The following is a 19,339-nucleotide window of genomic DNA, read 5'->3' as shown; positions in this document are numbered from 1 at the left end:
CCCCAGCTAAATTGAAAATCATGTTTTCAAAATGTTATCATCCACTTGGTTCCAAAGTTCAGTTCTTTAACATCCCTAACAGAGCATCTGAATGTGTTCGCTCACCTGAATGAAGCTTCACAATCTGACTACAGTCCAGTGTTTCTGAGAGGTCGGTGTTAGGCTTGGGGTCAAAGGTCACATGTTCAGGGCTTCCTCTGCTGGGGGGCTCTGTCTCCACAGGGCCCTGCTTCAGAGGGTCCAGAGTGTTAAAGCTGCACGCCCACTGGCTGACGGGCTCCGCAGGGCGGCCAATCAGAACACCCAGGGAAGGGTCTGACCTCCGTCCCTGGAGGACCTTTTGTGTCTCTTCTATCCCACGATGGCAACAGCGGTAGTAGAGAAGCCCTTGGTCACGCACGCACATGTCCGTCTCCTCCTCTGGAAAACACAACAGGGTGTCGGCAATGGTCAGAGCCAGAACACACACACACACACACACACACACACACACACACACACACACACACACACACACACACACACACACACACACACACACACACACACACACACACACACACACCACACACACACACACACACACCACACACACACACACACACACACACACACACACACACACACACACACACACACACACTACACACACACACACACACACACACCACACACACACACACACACACACACACACACACACACACACACACACACACACACACACACAACACACACACACACACCACACACACACACACACACACACACACACACACACACACACACACACACACACACACACACACACACACCTACCTATGCAGTAGTGCAACAGTCTTCCCAGCATGTCTTGCGTCTCAGCAGGCCGGCACAGAAACAGCCTCATGGTGGTGGTCAGCAGCTCCATCTTGACTCCCACAGACGTCTCGCTCCTCACTCCATCAATGAACACCTCCAGCGTGTAGGGGGCGCTGGAGACCCGCTCCCCATACACAGCCAGCAGCCACAGCAAGGCCTGCCTGCCCTGAGGGAGGAGAAGGAGGAGAGGGTTCAGGTTGTGGAAGTCTAGGAATTGTCTATTGACTTTGACCGTTTAATCATTGTTGGCGATTTTAATATCCATGTTGACAACCCTGAGGGCAGAGGGGCTAAAGAACTGTTTTGTGTTATCGACAATTTTGGACTGACTCAGCATGTCAAGGGTCCTACGCACAATAAGGGGCACACCCTGGACTTAATTGTATCAAAGGGTCTGAACATCTCTAAGCTTGTGGTGACTGATGTAGCGCTCTCCGACCATTCCTGTGTTTTCTTTGAGAGCTCTATTACCGTCCATACAACTGTTAAGAAAGAGGTAACCACTAGACGTCACTTAACTGAAAATGCAGAGGAAATGTGTGCCCAGATTTTTACTCTCTCAATTGCCCATGCTAACTTCTCAGTAAATGAGCTAGTTGATCATTTTAATTCTAAAATAACAAATGTCATGGATACCATCACTCCCATTAAAATAAAGGAAGTATCTGGCAAGAAAATATCTCCATGGAGAAAAGCCATGACTGTGAGAACAGCAAAAACTGAGTGCAGAAAAGCTGAACGCAGGTGGAGAAAAACAAATCTCCAGGTTCACTTGGAAATATATAAAGAGAAACGATAGTTACGGCTGTAACTACGGTTCTATGAGTCCCGGATGACCGCCAGAGGCGGTGCTTTAAGCACTGGATATGTCCATCGCTCGCATGCGCAGCTCGAGTACCAATAACAACAAAGTCACCTGTGACCCACGTGACACCGGCTATATTAGCCGGTGTCGTCAGAGGATCTGTTCCCAGAATCTTCTCGCGAGCACACAAGAATTCTGAGTGACAGGGAACTCTGGCGGTCATCCGGGACTCATAGAACCGTAGTTACAGCCGTAACTATCGTTCTATTTCGTCCCTACTGACCGCCAGAGGCGGTGCTTTAAGCACTGGATGACTTATACCAACAATGTCATGAAGAATCCAAGCCCTTGCTCACCACTGGAAACAGCGGAGCTCGGCAAAAGGACCACGCCCAAAGAATGGGGAGTGGCGACATTGACCTGATGACAACTGGAGAATGTGCCAGAAGACGCCCACGACGCTGCGGCGCAGATGGTCTCCAGGGGCACCACCCTCAGGGCAGCCCAAGATGTTGAGATGCTCCTTGTAGAGTGGCATCTCAGCCTGATGGCAGGGGGCGGCCACTGGCCCCGTAAGCCTGTGAGATGGTATCGACAACCCAGTGGGGCAGCCACTGGTTAGAGGACATAACCTCTTTTAGTGCCGCCAGGGCAAAATCAAGAGTTGCTCCTACTGCCGTATACAGGCAGTAGCCTTGATATACGCCCTTTGGGCACCCCCAGGGCACAGCAACTTCGACGTGCCGTACTCCTGAATGTCAAAGCGTGCCAGCTGGGCAGGCTGATTGAAGTGAGTTTGTGGAAGGACCCCGGGCAGGAATGCCACATTTGCCCAAAGGGCAACGCCTGAGAGTCCCACCTCGGGCATGTATTGTATATGGAGAGGTCATGCAACTCCCCGACTCGCTTCCCTGAGGCTATGGCAAGCAGAAATACTGCCTTCGTGGGCAGCCACCTAAGCCCCACCTGGGCCAGGGGCTCGAAGGGAGGAGATGATAGGGCATCCGGCAGCAGGGGCAGGTCCCAAGCCGGAGCCCTCGGGGTGCTAGGGGGACGCTGCCGTAAAGCCCCTCTCATAAAGAGGGACACCGACCTGTGGCACCCCGCCGTGGCGCCGTCGATCCGAACATGTCGGGCAGAAATCGCAGCCACATAAATTCAGAGTGGAGTGAGAACGTCCACTATCTAGAAGGGACTGTTGTCTAAGCAACAACGTACATGCTGTCCCCAAGGAACACGCACATTCTTGCCCCCCAGTTGGGGTAGAAAGTGCGTGAGTGCAAGCTGCACAGCCCGAAGCTCTAGCACGTTGACCTGGCGCGCACTCTCCTGGGCAGACCGCTGACCCTGAACGGTCCTGCCCTGCCGCACTGCACCCCACCCTGAGAGACATGCACCTATGGTGATGGTCTCCTGGCGGGATGGGATGGCACCCATGGGCACGCCCACTAGGAGATAGGCCCTGCCCCTCCAGCGTGACAGAGAGTGGAGGCAATGCTGCGACACCCTGACTTCCCTGTGCCTGTGCCACTTGGCGTCCAAGTGAAGGCTGTTCAGCCACATCTGCATGGGGCGCAACGACAGCGGGCCTAAGGGCCCAGCGGCCGAGGCAGCTGCCAGTCTGCCCAAGGGCCGGAGGAACTGAATATAAGGCACCATCTTGCCCGGCCCACGTGGAAGTAGGCATCCCTCAAGTCCACGGTTGAGAACCACTCCACCTGTGCATATGCAGTGGTGAGCATATAGAATGGCAGCACCTTCGGGAATCTGTTGATTCCTCTGAGGTCCAAGATCGGGTGAAATCTGCCGACTTTCTTGCTCACGAGAAAGTAAGCCGAGTAGAACCCCCTGGGCTAAGCAGAGGGTCTTACTGGCTTGATTGCGTCCTTGGACAGAAGGACGGACAACTCTTGGGCCAGAGCTAGGGCCCCTGCCGGATCGATGACGACTGTCAATTAGACCCAGCCGAAGGCTAGGGGCCGCAGCTGCGGTCCGTACCCCTGAGTTAAGGTGAAAACCACCCAAGGGACGGAAGTACAGACCGCCCAGTAACTGAGCTGCTGCTGGAAAAGCAGCCAGCGACCGCCCCCGGGATTTCAGGGCCCAGCCCCCCGGCCCCTGGAGCCTCTTGGGGGGCGCCGGTAAGGCTCTGGGGCACGAGGCCGCCTGGAAGGCGGGCGACCTGGGGCACGAAAGTCATTGGGTCGCGCCGCTAAGACCTCTGCAGACCACCCCTGTAATCCGGCGGCTGAGTGCGGCTGCTAGAGCGGCCCCTGGGCCTGCTGGGAGTGGGCACAGGTCTGCGAAGACCCGAGAGCTGCTGCCTGGTCTGCCTAGCTTGGGCGGCACGCTCCAGTGCCTCCAGGGCAGCTGACCTAAACAGCTCCCCTGGCTCGACTGGTATGCTACGGAGGACTCTCCTACATGCCTCCGTTAGTGGTGACTGGTCCAGCGAAACCTGGCGACGAGTCTGTACCAGCGACAAGGCGTCCTCATACAGAGGTGCGTCAACCGAAGGAGGTGCGTCAGCCGAAGGAGGTGCGTCAACCGAAGGGGGGGGGGGGGGGACAGGCGGCCCGCTAGCAGCCCCTACACCGGGCCCAGGCTGAAGGGCCAAGAGGCGACTTCATCATGCCCCTATCGGCAGCTAGCCGATCCACTTTAGAGGACAGCCTGTTTCTAGTCCTTCTATTGGGGGGAGCACACATAGCCATCGCTCCCTCAAATCGCCGGGAACGGCCGAATTGATCTGGAGGAGGATGTGACAAGGAGAGGTGTCTGTTGGCTGCTGCCAGACGTTCCACCTCAGTGATTCTAGCCACTCTGAGCGCCCGAGGCATGCAGCTACAGCTCATGCAGGCGTTTACCGTGAGAACCTCCCTCAGATGCTCACATTTCGTCCCCACTGACCGCCAGAGGCGGCCGAGGCAGGAGGGGCAGCGGTCGTGGCCGTCCTCGGGCTCAAAATAAGCCATACAGGCGCTACATGAATGAGCCATTCTGTAGGTAGCCAGATGCAGCGTAGCCGGGAGCGGGTGCGGGAACACAGCCTTCACCAGCTACCTGCTTAATGGAAAGAGTAGAGCATTGCTGCTACTCGCCGAACAGAAAGAGGGATGTAATTACACCCACGTTACCGGCAGAGGGAGCGGGAGTGAGAGCACTGCCTTCACCTGGCTGGATTAATAAACACGGCAGTTCAGCGTCTACCAGGAGCGGGGGCGAGAACACTGCCGGCTGAGTTAGAGACGAATGCCAGATGCAGCATAACCGGGAGCGGGTGCGGGAACACAGCCTTCACCAGCTACCTGCTTAACTGAAAAACAGGGCAGTTCCGCGTCTACCAGGAGCGGGGGCGAGAACACTACCTTCACTGGTTGAGTTAGAGACGAATGCCAGATGCAGCGTAACCGGGAGCGGGTGCGGGAACACAGCCTTCACCAGCTACCTGCTTAACGGAAAGACAAGGCAGTTCACCGCCTACCAGGAGCGGGGGCGAGAACACTGCCTTCACTGGTTGAGTTAGAGACGAATGCCAGATGCAGCATAACCGGGACCGGGTGCGGGAACACAGCCTTCACCAGCTACCTGCTTAATGGAGAAACAAGGCAGTTCCGCGTCTACCAGGAGCGGGGGCGAGAACACTGCCTTCCCTGGTTGAGTTAGAGACGAATGCCAGATGCAGCGTAACCGGGAGCGGGTGCGGGAACACAGCCTTCACCGGCTACCTGCTTAACGGAAAAACGAGGCAGTTTGGCGTCTACCAGGAGCGGGGGCGAAAACTGCCTTCACTGGTTGAGTTTGAGACGAATGTCAGATGCAGCGTAACCGGGAGCGGGTGCGGGAACACAGCCTTCACCAGCTACCTGCTTAACGGAAAAACGAGGCAGTTCAGCGTCTACCAGGAGCGGGGGCGAGAACACTGCCTTCACTGGTTGAGTTAGAGACGAATGCCAGATGCAGCGTAACCGGGAGCGGGTGCGGGAACACAGCCTTCACCGGCTACCTGCTTAACGGAAAAGCGAGGCAGTTCAGCGTCTACCAGGAGCGGGGGCGAGAACACTGCCTTCACTGGTTGAGTTAGAGACGAATGCCAGATGCAACGTAACCGGGAGCGGGTGCGGGAACACAGCCTTCACCAGCTACCTGCTGAACGGGAAGAGTAGAGCGGTGCTACTACTCACCGAACAGAAAAAGGGATGTAGCTACATCCGCATTACCGGTAGAGGGAGCGGGAGCGAGAGCACTGCCTTCACCTAGCTGGGTAAAATAAAGAAGCTTAACAGTACACGCAAGACGTTAGCCGAGCGGCTGCTGCTAACGATCAAGCGAGATCAAGTCAAATAACACACATGTTTAAGACCAGATAACTAGCTTCTAAAGAAGAGAACAGCACAGAGCCGTAGTTACAGCAGTAACCATGGCCAGTGCTCACACGGCATATAACCGTAGTTACAGTAGTAACTATGGCCAGTACTTACACGGCTTAGAACCGTAGTTACAGTCGTAACTATGGCCAGAACTTACACAGCATAGAGCCGTAGTTACAGTAGTAACTCTGGCCAGTACTTGCACGGCTTGGAACCGTAGTTACAGTAGTAACTATGGCCAGTACTTACGGCTTAAAACCGTAGTTACAGTAGTAACTATGGCCAGTACTTACACAGCATAGAGCCGTAGTTACGGTATTGACTATGGCCAGTACTTACACGGCTTGGAACCGTAGTTACAGTAGTAATTATGGCCAGTACTTACGGCTTAGAACCTTAGTTACAGTAGTAACTGTGGCCGGTGCCTAAAAGTGTCAGCCAAACGGCTGCCCACTAGATAATATAATATTGGGAGGATGAAATCCTCCTTAATGGCCACACATGCAGAGCACACAGCACACACAGTGAAGATTGTTCTCTGCATATCGTCCTAGTGCTAGGAGTCTAGTACTAGGAGCAGTAAATACAACGATATAGCGCTACTGCAACCATACCATGCGTTTACCGGGAGCGGGAGCGAGAGCACTGCCCTCACCGGCTGAGTTAATAGTTAAGCTTAACAGCAAGGTGTTAGCCAAGCGGCTGCTGCTAACAATCAAGCGACCAAGTCAGAACACAAATGTTAAGACCAGATAATAGCTTCTAAGAAATAGAAAGTACTTACCTTACTCTCTGCATCTAAATGAAAAACGGGTTTAAAATATGACACTCTGGGCTTTCCATACTAAATTGAATGAGGGACACAGCCAAAGCTGGGACTCAAATGCCAATGATAGCTCGGGCACAACGCCACAAGCAGAACTTTCAAAAGAGCATAAGGGCAACTTTATGGGAGAGGAAGCAGGAACACTGTCGTCACCAGAAAGTCTAAGCCAAACAAAAAATAAGACAGCAATCAGGACAACTTGGCTGAGAGAGGGTGCAGGGACACAGCCATCACCAGCAACAAGCTGACACAAACCTGTCTGTCGAGGCTCTGCACAGCGCACAGCCGGTGTTCCGGATTAACTGGTTCCCCCTGATCAACTGGTTGACAGATGTGGAGGCGTGGCCTTCGACTGAAATACACATTTCGATCGCTTCTTCTGTCGTTTACATAAATCTTTTGGTATATTTGGCTGGATAGGAACACTTTGATGCACATTCAGTACCAGTGTGTGAGGTTGTGGTTACGATGGCGATATCCGGACGCGAACAGCGAGGACTACTGTGGCAGCGGGGTGGGGTTAGGGCGCCGGCTGCTGGAGAGAAGGGAGTGGCTCGGCCGGAGGCCAGACAGCTGATCGGAATCAGGTAATCAGTGCCGGAATAAAAGCATGTCGTAACCTGGTTCTGGTCTGTTTTGCAGTAGGCGGGATCCTGGAAGGGGGCAAAAGGACCTGTGAAGGTTGCCACGCGGGCAACGTTGGAGTAGTGGATACTTTTGTTTGGAGCTAATAAACGCCATATATGTTACACGAACCTGCTCTTCCGTCCATAATTGAACCCTGTGTGAGCGGAGAGGCTCACAGTGGCGCCTGAACAGGGACATCATGGCGGAAGGAGAAACCCCGCTGGGGCAGGCCCTCCAACGTCTCGCTCACATGCAGGAGACCACCACAGCATTACAGCGACAGCAGAGCGAGGCTCTGCTCGGGATCGCCTCGAGCCAGCGCGAGGACCGGGCTCTCCTACGGGAGCTGCTGCAGCGTCCGACCGCTCAGGAGGCTGATCCCGCGACCAACCCGGCCCGACCGCCTTCAATTGCCCTCCAGAAGTTGACGGCAGAGGATGATCCGGAGGCATACCTGGACATCTTTGAGGGCACAGCGGCGGTGTGCGGGTGGCCAGAGGAGGAGTGGCCGGCCCGGCTATTGCCTCTGCTATCTGGGGATGCGCAGCTAGCCGCCCACAGCCTGCCAGCAGCCTCTCGGCATGTGTACCGGCATCTGAGGAAGGCCATACTGGACCGGCTTGGCAGCACGCCAGAGGGACATCGCCGCCGGTTCCGGGCCCTCCCCTTCGAGGACGCTGACCGGCCCTTCTCCTACGCGCAGCGGCTCCGGGATGCAGCGAGCCGCTGGCTCCAGCCGTGGGTGCGCTCCGCTGAGGAAGTCGTCGGGCAGGTGGCGCTGGAGCAGTTAATCGCCGGCCTGCCATCTTCGACGGCGAATTGGGTCCAGTGCCATCGCCCCGCCAACCTGGAAGCAGCCGTCGTCCTCGCGGAGGACCACCTCTCGCTTCCCCGGCGGAGCATGAAAGAGGAGCCCCGACCACCAGCCGTTTCAGCGGCCCGACCCGTCCCAGCCCCGAGGAGGAAGTTTCCGGGAGCAGCTGCCCTTCCCTCCCCACCACCACACGGCCCCGACACTTTTCCCCCAAGCCCTACCTTACCCTCCTGTGTTTATCTCTCCCCAGGGTCCGGCCTATTCTTCTGGTCGTCCGGCAACACGGGGGGCTCCTCAGACGTCAGGGCAGGATTGCTGGCGGTGCGGGCAGCCCGGCCACTTCCGACGGGAGTGTCCTCTCATGGAGGTCGGACAGCTGGTTCGGGTTGCGGGACCGCCAGTTGCCTCCCTCGATTTGGAAGGGACGTACCGTATACCGGTATGTATACAGGGGGGTACACACCAGGCTCTGATGGACACGGGCTGTAATCAGACGATGATCCATCAGCGCTTGGTTCGGCCTGGGGCATTGATTGAAGCATCGTGGGTGAAGGTGAGGTGTGTGCATGGGGATATTCACCAGTACCCGGAGGTGACGCTGGAAATTTCTTATAAGGGGAAAAAGCATAGAGTCAGGGCTGGAGTTAGCACTCGCCTTACGCACCCCCTGATTTTGGGAACGAATTGGCCGGGGTTTGCTAAGCTAGCGGGGGCTATGGGGGTGCGTTCACGGACGGCAGGGAAATGTGAGTTGTGTGCGGTGTTTAGTGGAGAGTCGGAGGCGGCTGACGACGTCGAGGGGGAAACTGACACGGAGGGCCAGCGGAGGCCCCTCTGGACCCGCTGGTGTTTCCCGTGGAGGATTTCCCCCTCGAACAGTCGAGGGACGAGACCCTTCAGCACGCCTTCGGCCAGGTGGTGAGTATTGATGGCTCCCAGCTACACCCAAACGCAGCACTCACTCACCCACACTTTACGGTGGTTAGGGACAGGCTGTATCGTGTAAGCCGTGACACACAGACAGGAGAGATAAATACCCAGTTGTTGGTGCCAAAAAGCCGTCGGGAAATGGTTTTCCAGGCGGCTCATTATAACCCCATGTCAGGTCACCTAGGGTACGACAAATCACTACACCGGATAATGGCCCGATTTTATTGGCCGGGCATTCGCGCAGATGTGAAGCGTTGGTGTGCATCTTGCCGTGAATGTCAGCTGGTTAACCCGCCGGCCATCCCCAGAGCGCCTTTGCGCCCGTTACCATTGATTGAGTTGCCTTTTGAGAGAGTTGGTATGGACCTCATCGGGCCATTAGACCGGAGTGCACGGGGGTATCGCTTTGTACTAGTCCTAGTGGATTATGCAACGCGATATCCCGAAGCAGTGCCGCTGCGTAATATCTCTGCAAAGAGCGTCGCGCAGGCACTGTTTCACATTATCTCCCGAGTCGGGATCCCGAAAGAGATCCTGACTGACCAGGGCACACAGTTTATGTCACGCACACTACGCGAGCTGTATGAACTACTGGGCGTCCATTCAATACGGACTAGTGTTTACCATCCGCAGACCGACGGCCTAGTGGAACGGTTTAACAAAACACTAAAGAACATGGTTCGTAAGTTCGTTCACGAAGATAGTCGGAATTGGGATAAATGGCTAGATCCTCTGTTGTTTGCAGTGCGGGAGGTGCCCCAGTCCTCCACGGGATTTTCTCCCTTTGAGCTTTTATTTGGTAGGAAGCCCCGGGGTGTTTTGGACCTAGTTAAGGAAAACTGGGAGGAGGGTCCAAGCACCAGTAAAAACGAAATACAGTACGTTATGGACCTGCGAGCAAAACTCCACTCACTGGGGCAGATATCACGGGAGAATTTGCTCCAGGCTCAGGAACGTCAGCAGCGCCTGTACAACAGAGGGTCGAAACTGAGACAATTTTCACCGGGAGATAAAGTGCTTGTATTACTCCCATCCTCTAGCTCTAAACTACTCGCCAAGTGGCAAGGACCCTTCGTGGTCACACGACAAGTGGGGGACGTAGATTATGAGGTGGTGCGTACTGATAGGGGAGGAGCAACACAGATTTACCACCTTAACCTCCTGAAAGCATGGAGGGAGGTGGCGTCTTTTTCTCTGGCCACCACGGTGATTGAGAGAGATGAGTTGAGACCAGAGGTCATTAAAAGCGACAAATTAGCCCCGGTCTGTTGTGGCGACAATCCCTCACCGGGCCAGAGAGCAGACGTTGCTTCGTTGCAAAGGCAGTTTGCCGACGTGTTCTCTCCGCTGCCAGGGCGCACCTCTCTCATACACCACCGCATAGAAACGGCCCCGGGCGTGGCCATTCGTTCACGGCCCTATCGGCTGCCTGAACATAAGAGGAAAATTGTTCAGGCGGAGCTTCAGGCTATGCTAGAAATGGGAGTGATAGAAGAGTCCACCAGTGACTGGTGTTGCCCCGTCGTGCTGGTACGTAAGTCCGACGGGTCAATCCGGTTCTGTGTGGACTACCGCAGGGTGAACGAGGCGCCCAAGACGAAAAAAGAGGTCAGGAGGTTCATGGGGCTGGCCGGTTACTACAGGCGGTTCATCCCGTCCTTTTCGGAGCTGACCAGTCCCCTGACCGACCTGACCCGAAAGGGTGCTTCAGATCCGGTCCAGTGGACGGAGCGGTGTCAGCTGGCGTTTGAGAGGGTTAAAAAAGCCCTCTGTGGTAAGCCGCTTCTGTATTCTCCTGACTTCTCTCTCCCTTTTGTGTTGCAGACCGATGCCTCGAACAGTGGGGTGGGGGCCGTTTTGTCCCAGCAAGTAGAGGGGGTCGACCGCCCCGTACTGTACATTAGCCGTAAGCTTGCCCAGAGGGAGGTGAACTACAGTACGGTGGAAAAGGAGTGCCTCGCCATACGGTGGGCGGTCGGCGCCCTGCAGTACTACCTCCTGGGGCGCCCTTTCACCCTCTGGTCGGACCATGCCCCGCTCCAGTGGCTCCACCGCATGAAGGATGCCAACGCTTGGATCACTCGGTGGTATCTGGCGTTACAGCCTTTCAACTTCAAGGTGATCCACAGGCCGGGTAACCGGATGGTCGTGGCTGATTTCCTCTCTCGCTCAGCGGAGGGGGGGGAGAGTCAGCTTGCGGCCGGCGGGATCCCGGCCTGAGTCGGGCGGTGGGGGTATGTGGCAGCGGGGTGGGGTTAGGGCGCCGGCTGCTGGAGTGAAGGGAGTGGCTCGGCCGGAGGCCAGACAGCTGATCGGAATCAGGTAATCAGTGCCGGAATAAAAGCATGTCGTAACCTGGTTCTGGTCTGTTTTGCAGTAGGCGGGATCCTGGAAGGGGGCAAAAGGACCTGTGAAGGTTGCCACGTGGGCAACGTTGGAGTAGTGGATACTTTTGTTTGGAGCTAATAAACGCCATATATGTTACACGAACCTGCTCTTCCGTCCATAATTGAACCCTGTGTGAGCGGAGAGGCTCACAACTACAAAAAGAAAAACGAGTTGACTGGGGATGTCTGTTCAAAACATTGCGAGCTCCAATAAATCATTTAAACCAGCTATTGTTGCCAGACTTATTACTGAATATCGTTCTTAATGTGATACCAAGTCCATCTGAGACGTGTGTACACCTTCAGACAGCCTCCAAGTGAAGCACACGTTGTTTACTCACAATTTGAAAGCAGCGTGGAGAAGTCTTCAGCTGTGTTAAGCTGTGATCCGCTCGAATAAATCCTTAAAACCAGCTATTGTTGCCCGACTTATTTCTGAATATCGTTCCTAATGTGATACCAAGTCCATCTGAGACATGTGTACACCTTCAGACAGCCTCCAAGTGAAGCGTATGTTGTTTACTCAGAGTTTGAAAGCAGCGTAGAGAAGTTTTCAGCTGTGTTAAACTGTGATCCTCTCAGGTAAACTGTGATTCGCTCAGGGTCAACTGGGATCCACCCATGGGAAAATGGGATCCGCCCAGGTTAAACTGTGTTACAACTTCTGTGACTATCTACCAGCGATCATGTTTAATATGAAAGACACACACATATACATCCCTTATAAAAACGGCATTCTGCAGCACTCATCCAGATAACATGTGACTGTTAACTCGTTTTGCAAAGATAGCAGCAGAAATGTCATTGCTGCATGTGCAGGGATATTAGACTTTAAAATGCTGATGGGTCATTAATGTTGGTCTCGGCAAACAATATTAGGAATTCAAACTACATAATATTCAGTGTCCATGAAAATAACAAAAAAGTTCATGCTGGACTCAAACCCGAGTCCCAACAGCAAAAGTCACTCCAGCCCTGCGCGTTATGAGTGCGCCACGGATCAACACGACGTATAGAACCACCACACTATAATATTTTAGATTAACCTTGTTAAAAAGTTCCAGAAAAATGCAACCCGACCATCATTTATAATGTGAGCGAATGTATGTACACTTTAAGCCATATAATATACATATTATAATATAGTATACTGACTGAGGTCTGTATCAAGCCTCATTAAGACCCACCGAGATCAGATATCCTAGTTTATCAGCCTGCGAGCCCACATTATGTTGTGATAAGTGTTAGTTTTACCGTGGTATCGTGAGGAGAGGATCACAGTTTAACACAGCTGAAAACTTCTCCACGTTGCTTTCAAACTGAGTAAACAACGTACGCTTCACTGGGAGGCTGTCTGAAGGTGTACACATGTCTCAGATGGACTTGGTATCACATTAGGAACGATATTCAGTGATAAGTCGGGCAACAATAGCTGGTTTTAAGGATTTATTCGAGCGGATCACAGTTTAACACAGCTGAAGACTTCTCCACGCTGCTTTCAAACTGTGAGTAAACAACGTGTGCTTCACTTGGAGGCTGTCTGAAGGTGTACACATGTCTCAGATGGACTTGGTATCACATTAAGAACGATATTCAGTGATAAGTCGGGCAACAATAGCTGGTTTTAAGGATTTATTCGAGCGGATCACAGCTTAACACAGCTAAAGACTTCTCCACGCTGCTTTCAAACTGTGAGTAAACAACGTGTGCTTCACTTGGAGGCTGTCTGAAGGTGTACACATGTCTCAGATGGACTTGGTATCACATTAAGAACGATATTCAGTAATAAGTCTGGCAACAATAGCTGGTTTAAATGATTTATTGGAGCTCGCAATGTTTTGAACAGACATCCCTATGTCAACTCGTTTTTCTTTTTGTAGTCCTCGCTGTTCGCGTCCGGATATCGCCATCGTAACCACAACCTCACACACTGGTACTGAATGTGCATCAAAGTGTTCCTATCCAGCCAAATATACCAAAAGATTTATGTAAACGACAGAAAAAGCGATCGAAATGTATATTTCAGTCGAAGGCCACGCCTCCACATCTGTCAACCAGTTGATCGGGGAACCAGTTCATCCGGAACACCGGCAATAGCTCCTGGAGGACGCGTTAACGACCCGTAGCTCCGACTGTCAGTCACAAAGCTGCACGCGGCCAGCTGCTTGCAGAGAAATCCCTCAGATCAAACGTTCAAACCTGAACGCTGTAGGCTACAAAAATGTAGCCGCGGTACCCTCGCGCAGCGAGAAGATGAAAGGAACAGATCCTCTGACGACACCGGCTGATATAGCCGGTGTCACGTGGGTCACAGGTGACTTTGTTGTTATTGGTACTCGAGCTGCGCATGCATGGACATATCCAGTGCTTAAAGCACCGCCTCTGGCGGTCAGTAGGGACGAAATAGAACTCGTTTTCAATAACCAGGAAATAAAAAAGGCACGACAGTCTTTCTTTTCTGACATCATTACCAAAAATAAAAACAACTCACGTGCCTTGTTTGCTACCGTCAACAGACTAACAAACCCCCCAGTGTCGATAGCCTCATAATGTCTATTCACCAGGGCCTGCAATGATTTTGCCTCCTTCTTCACTGACAAAATCATGCAAATTAGACAGGCAGTCAGTGCCTCTGGATAAGGTACAGCCAATGTACTGTCCCTATGTTCACCTAAAGCCAATTCAGACACCATGACACAATTCTGTCTGATAAATGCTAAAGACCTGGAAGACATTATCCAACATCTGAAATCCTCCTCCTGTAGCCTCGACATCATCCCGACAGGATTTTTCAAAACTGTTTTTCATTGCTTGGCCTCAGATATACTACACATAGTAAACAAGTCTCTTCAATCAGGTGTATTTCCACAGGCCCTGAAAACTGCAATAATTAAACCGCTCCTAAAAAAGCAAAAAAGTTTTGATGTGTTTCAGTCGGGCTTTCGACCTAACCACAGCACTGAGACTTCACTTGTTAAGGTCTTAAATAGGGTTGGGTATCGTTTGAATTTCCACGATTCTGATTCCGATTCTACTTTTCGATTCCGGTTCTTAACGGTTCTCAATTCCGATTCTTTGAGGGGCAGGGTAAAAAAAATTATTAAGTTCTTGTTGAGAAAAACAAACATATCTGCCTTCTCAGGCATACCGGGAAGAAATGTTTGAACATTTTAAAGTAAAATGCTTCAATCTGGTGCACATTAAGCAGAATTACTAGAGACTAGATCTAGGGGGTACAACTCTAAACACCCATATGAAAAAGATCGGTTTACATTTGAATAATTAAATAAGTATGTGAGCATAACCAATAACCCATAGTCAATAACAAATACATGTAACGTATTTTATTTTTGTTGTTCATTCATATCTTATTTTACCATTTTATTTATGCATATTTTTTTATCTCTCCAGTTTAAAATGATATGTCTGGTTTACTGTCCTATAGTATACATTGGAATGATTTCAAACCTGTTTTATCCCAATAATTATAAAGGAGTGCCTTGGAAATATGTGTTTACATAAATTGTGATCAAAACGTTTGAGACCCACTGAGATAACTTAGACTAAAGTGAACTATCTAAACACTCCTTTACCTCACTGAGCTGTAGTTATCAGCCTCTCAGTCTGACTGGAGAGGACTCTCCCTCCACATTATTGTAGAAACATCTTCTTCTTCCGTTAGAGCAGCTAGCACCAGATGCTAATAACAACAGCGCCGGTTCCAGTGCACCCTCCCTTTCTCCCTCGCTCGCTCCCATGCTCACTCGCACTTTGGCTGTGAGCTGCGGGTGCCAGATAAGCCAACATCCCCCATTTTCATCACTTGCAGCGCCCATCGTACAGGGCGAATGAAACGTGTAACTGGGGTGAAAAGGGTGTTACATTTACTTAATTATGAATGTTGTTACATCAAGGCCGAAAATTAGGATGAGCACCAACGGTCAATACATTTGTTTTCCCTCCCAGAGCTGTCAGCGCAGCGCCTCCCAGATCTGGCGCCCTAGGCGAACATCTATAACGCCAGTGCAACGGGCCGGCCCTTATTATACATCCATGGCCGGCCCTGGTTTCAGGTTAAACTGTAGGAAGTGTAGGTACAACGCTACATTTCCCGCCCCGCCGCAGTCATACAGTAGGCTACGGAGAGCGGCGAGAAACATTTCCTCAGGCATCGAAAAGTGGAACCGAAATTCACATTTCTAAATGATGCCGTTGGAATCTAAATGTTGGAACCGGTTCCGAACCGGAACCGGTTCTCGGTACCTAACCCTAGTCTTAAATGACATCCATTTGAACACAGACAGTGTTCAGTGTTAGTATTATTAGATCTCAGCGCTGCCTTTGATACTGTTGACCACAACATATTATTAGACTGTCTTGAAAATTGGGTGGGAGTTTCAGCAACAGCTCTAAACTGGTTTAGCTCCTACTTGAAGGACAGAACAAACTTTGTCTCAATAGGCAATTACAAATCAACCCTGATAAATATGTCATGCGGGGTTCCTCAAGGCTTCATCTTAGGACCTTTGCTTTTTAATATTTATATGCTACCTCTGGCTGAAATTATTAAAAAGAGCGATCTAAGCTATCACATCTTCTTCTATCGCGCATTGCCGGTATGAAAGGGTCTGTGCCGGAAATATCAAACATTTAATAAAAGTTAAAAACAATGAACAAGACTTAACGTATTCATCATAATTAATTATATTTATTCCGTTTGGATGTAGGATTTTTGACTTTGTTTGTTTAGAGCAGTGATCTTCTCTGCAGCAGAGAGCTAAGCGCTGTCAGACCGGACCTAACCCTGAAAAGTATTATCATCTGAAATTAATTATTATGTTATTAATATTAAATACATATAAGTATTTTTACAACTTGTATTTAGAAATACTCTGTTGTAATTATTGATGCATAAATGTGTTCATCCATTCAATGTGGCATCTGCTATAATGGGGTTAATGTATGATATTACTTAATAATACAATACATTATAATATATGATATGATAATTATATTTTAGTTTTATTAATTTCTTATTACATAGTTTCTCATTATTATTATTTGTATCGCTCATCTTATTTTTGATTTTATTAATCTGTGTGAATCTGTGCTGTCCTGTTATTCACTCTCACCCTGTTGCTGTTTGAACTACTGAATTTCCCCACGGGATTAATAAAGGTCCATCTTATCTTATCTTAATGTATAAATTGATTTACTTCAATCTACTGTACTGTGTAAAAACACCCCAACAATATTACAAAAAATATACTGCATAAAGCAAACTATATACTTTATTTGATCTAAAACATTGATGTTTTTTCATTATAGTAGCTTGTGAAAACCATAACAAATAAGTGATTAAATGCTACAGTATTCAGCAAACACAACTGAGGTTACCTACTGTAACCCAGCTTCTATGAGTATTGGCGCAGCCCTCTAAGGCTATCGCTATTGGGTTATCCCTCTGCGCCCCTGCGCAGCACTGAAACACTTGTAGTCCACGCCCACCCGCCAGGTGGGCCCCACCCTCGGGCCTCCTTCCGGTATAAATAGGAAGGGTGCCCGGCAATCTGCTCCCATTCAAAATAACTTTTTTTCAGCTATTCGTAGAGCCAGTCGGGCCCAGCGCTTAGAGGGCTGCGCCAATACTCATAGAAGCTGGGTTACAGTAGGTAACCTCAGTAGTTCTATTTCGTATATGGCTTCGCCCTCTAAGGCTATCGCTATTGGGTTAAGGGCGAAGCATGATGTAGTCTGCGCCCCACTGGGTCCGTCCGGCACTAGAAGCACAGACATACCTGCTTAATAACACCCCCCTGCCTGTTGTGCCATGCGTAATGGCGCATCACCGTACCTGGAACATGGCTGGGAACAATACATACCGACCGCTGTGAGAAAGTAGAGACGAAGGTCCCACCTTATCCTGCGATCATAGAGGGGGAACAGCCGCTCTCTCCGTGCCAGCCAGGTAGGAGAGCGCTCAGCTGGATCCCTGACGTCACTCACTCTGACCGGCACTCCGTACGAAGTGTGTCAGAGTAAAGGGAACATCCCTCTCATACGAGGGGAAAAAAGGGTCGCTCTCTGTGTGCCGCGAGGCAGGAGAGAGGCGCACAGCTGGATCCCTGACGTCACTCACTCTGACAGGACACCCAGTACAGGGTGCGTCAGAGAGGAAAGGGAGACATCCCTCAAATAAAATTGAATAAATGAACAGGGGGAAGACCAAGATGCAGCCGTGCAAATATCTTCCACTGACATTCCTCCGCGCAACGCCGTGGAGGAGGAGATTCCTCTGGTGGAGGGCGCTTTGATATTCTCCGGGGGCTCCCCCCCAGAGGAGACATATGCCTGTGACACAGCCTCACACAGCCAGTGTGACAGCCGTTGTGTAGACAGAGGTTGCCCGATCGAGCGCTCTCTGTAATGCACAAACAGGCGCTGAGAACGGCGCAATGCCGCCGTGCGCGCCACATAGCAGGACAGCGCGCGCACCGGACAGAGGAGATGAGATGTGGCTTCTTCCTTCGACCTGTAAGGAGGGGGGAAGAAGCCAGCCAGGGTGATCACTCTTGACCTAAAAGAGTTGTGATGACCTTAGGCATGAAGCCGGGTTAGGGCGTAAAACAGCTGAACTGCATCTCCTTGGATCCGGAGACATGACGGAGCCACAGAGAGAGCAGACAAATCACTCACCCTTTTCTCTGATAGAGCCAAAAGCAGTACTACTTTGGCTGAATACAGTTAAGGGGAACCTGATCAGGTTCAAATGGGGCTTTGCTTTAGTGCGCGGAACACCAAAGCCAAATCCCACTGAGTCGCCAGTGTGCGTGACACAGGTCTGAGTCTCCATACTCCTCGCATACAACGGCTGCTGCGTTCTGCGAGCCCCTCGGTTAAATTCGCCGGGAATATACATTGCTCTGATGGAGAGCAACGTGTGTGCGCGCCCAGAACAGCAGCCGCCTGGCTGCGTTCAGAAGCTGCGCAGATCGTACTCCTCCCTGGCGATTGAGGTAGGCTGCTTCCATAGCCGTGGCCTGTTGTCTGTGCAAATCAACACATGTTTGATTGTACAGCAACGGGGCGACTCCCCCGTTCTTTTCCGAGATTTAGAAAAATAGCGGGAGTAAACCGCGCAAGACACTGTTCCTGGGATGACGGGAGTGTTTCTTGTATCCCATGGAACTGCTGGGGGGAGAGGCTTCTCTGTGATGTGCCGTAATGGTCGTCATGGTGACGTGCCACGCCATCGCCGCCGCTGCCCGTGAAGCAAAAGGGCTGCGAGGGAGTTTCCACACGCTGCATTCCACTCCGTCTCTCATCATGAGGCGCGTACACGCCCAGAGGATGAGAGGTGTGTGTATGCTATCCACACGAGGCGTTATAACGGTGCTCGTGGATTTATTATGACCGTGTGTAGGAGGCATATCTGGGACAGGGGAATGCCTCGAGCTCTGCAGTTTATAAACCAATAGGTTAAAACAGCAGGCTTCTGCAGTGAATGAAGCACCTCTGGAGTGTCCCCCAGTTGGAAGAGACCCAGGGGAATCCCCCCCGTGACCAGCTGACGCCAATGCCGAGCAGCTGCGTCACGGAGAGTGCTGTGTGGGTTGTGACACGCCGGAGGAGAGCTGTCAGTTTCTCCACTCGCTGCCGCGAGAGCGCACTCTGCTGTTGGCTGAGTTTTTAATTCCACTCCAGATAACGTTTGTCTGA

At 51.4% G+C, this 19,339-nt stretch overlaps 1 protein-coding gene across 1 annotated transcript in view; it reads right to left on the bottom strand.

Moving 5' to 3' along the window:
• Positions 1-19,339, bottom strand: part of ap4b1 (adaptor related protein complex 4 subunit beta 1) — a 73,002-nt gene that overhangs the window by 17,964 nt on the left and 35,699 nt on the right. The window contains exons 10-11 of the mRNA XM_034208673.1: positions 820-1,027; positions 106-420 (exon numbers count right to left, since the gene is read on the bottom strand). Coding sequence (XP_034064564.1) covers positions 106-420; positions 820-1,027 — 523 coding nt within the window. The remainder of the gene's footprint in view (positions 1-105; positions 421-819; positions 1,028-19,339) is intronic.

This window comes from Gymnodraco acuticeps, unplaced genomic scaffold (assembly GCF_902827175.1).
Source record: "Gymnodraco acuticeps unplaced genomic scaffold, fGymAcu1.1, whole genome shotgun sequence".
Taxonomy (NCBI): Eukaryota; Metazoa; Chordata; class Actinopteri; order Perciformes; family Bathydraconidae; genus Gymnodraco; species Gymnodraco acuticeps.
The sequence above is the reverse complement of the archived record's forward strand: the minus strand, read 5'-3'. Positions and strand labels throughout refer to the sequence as shown.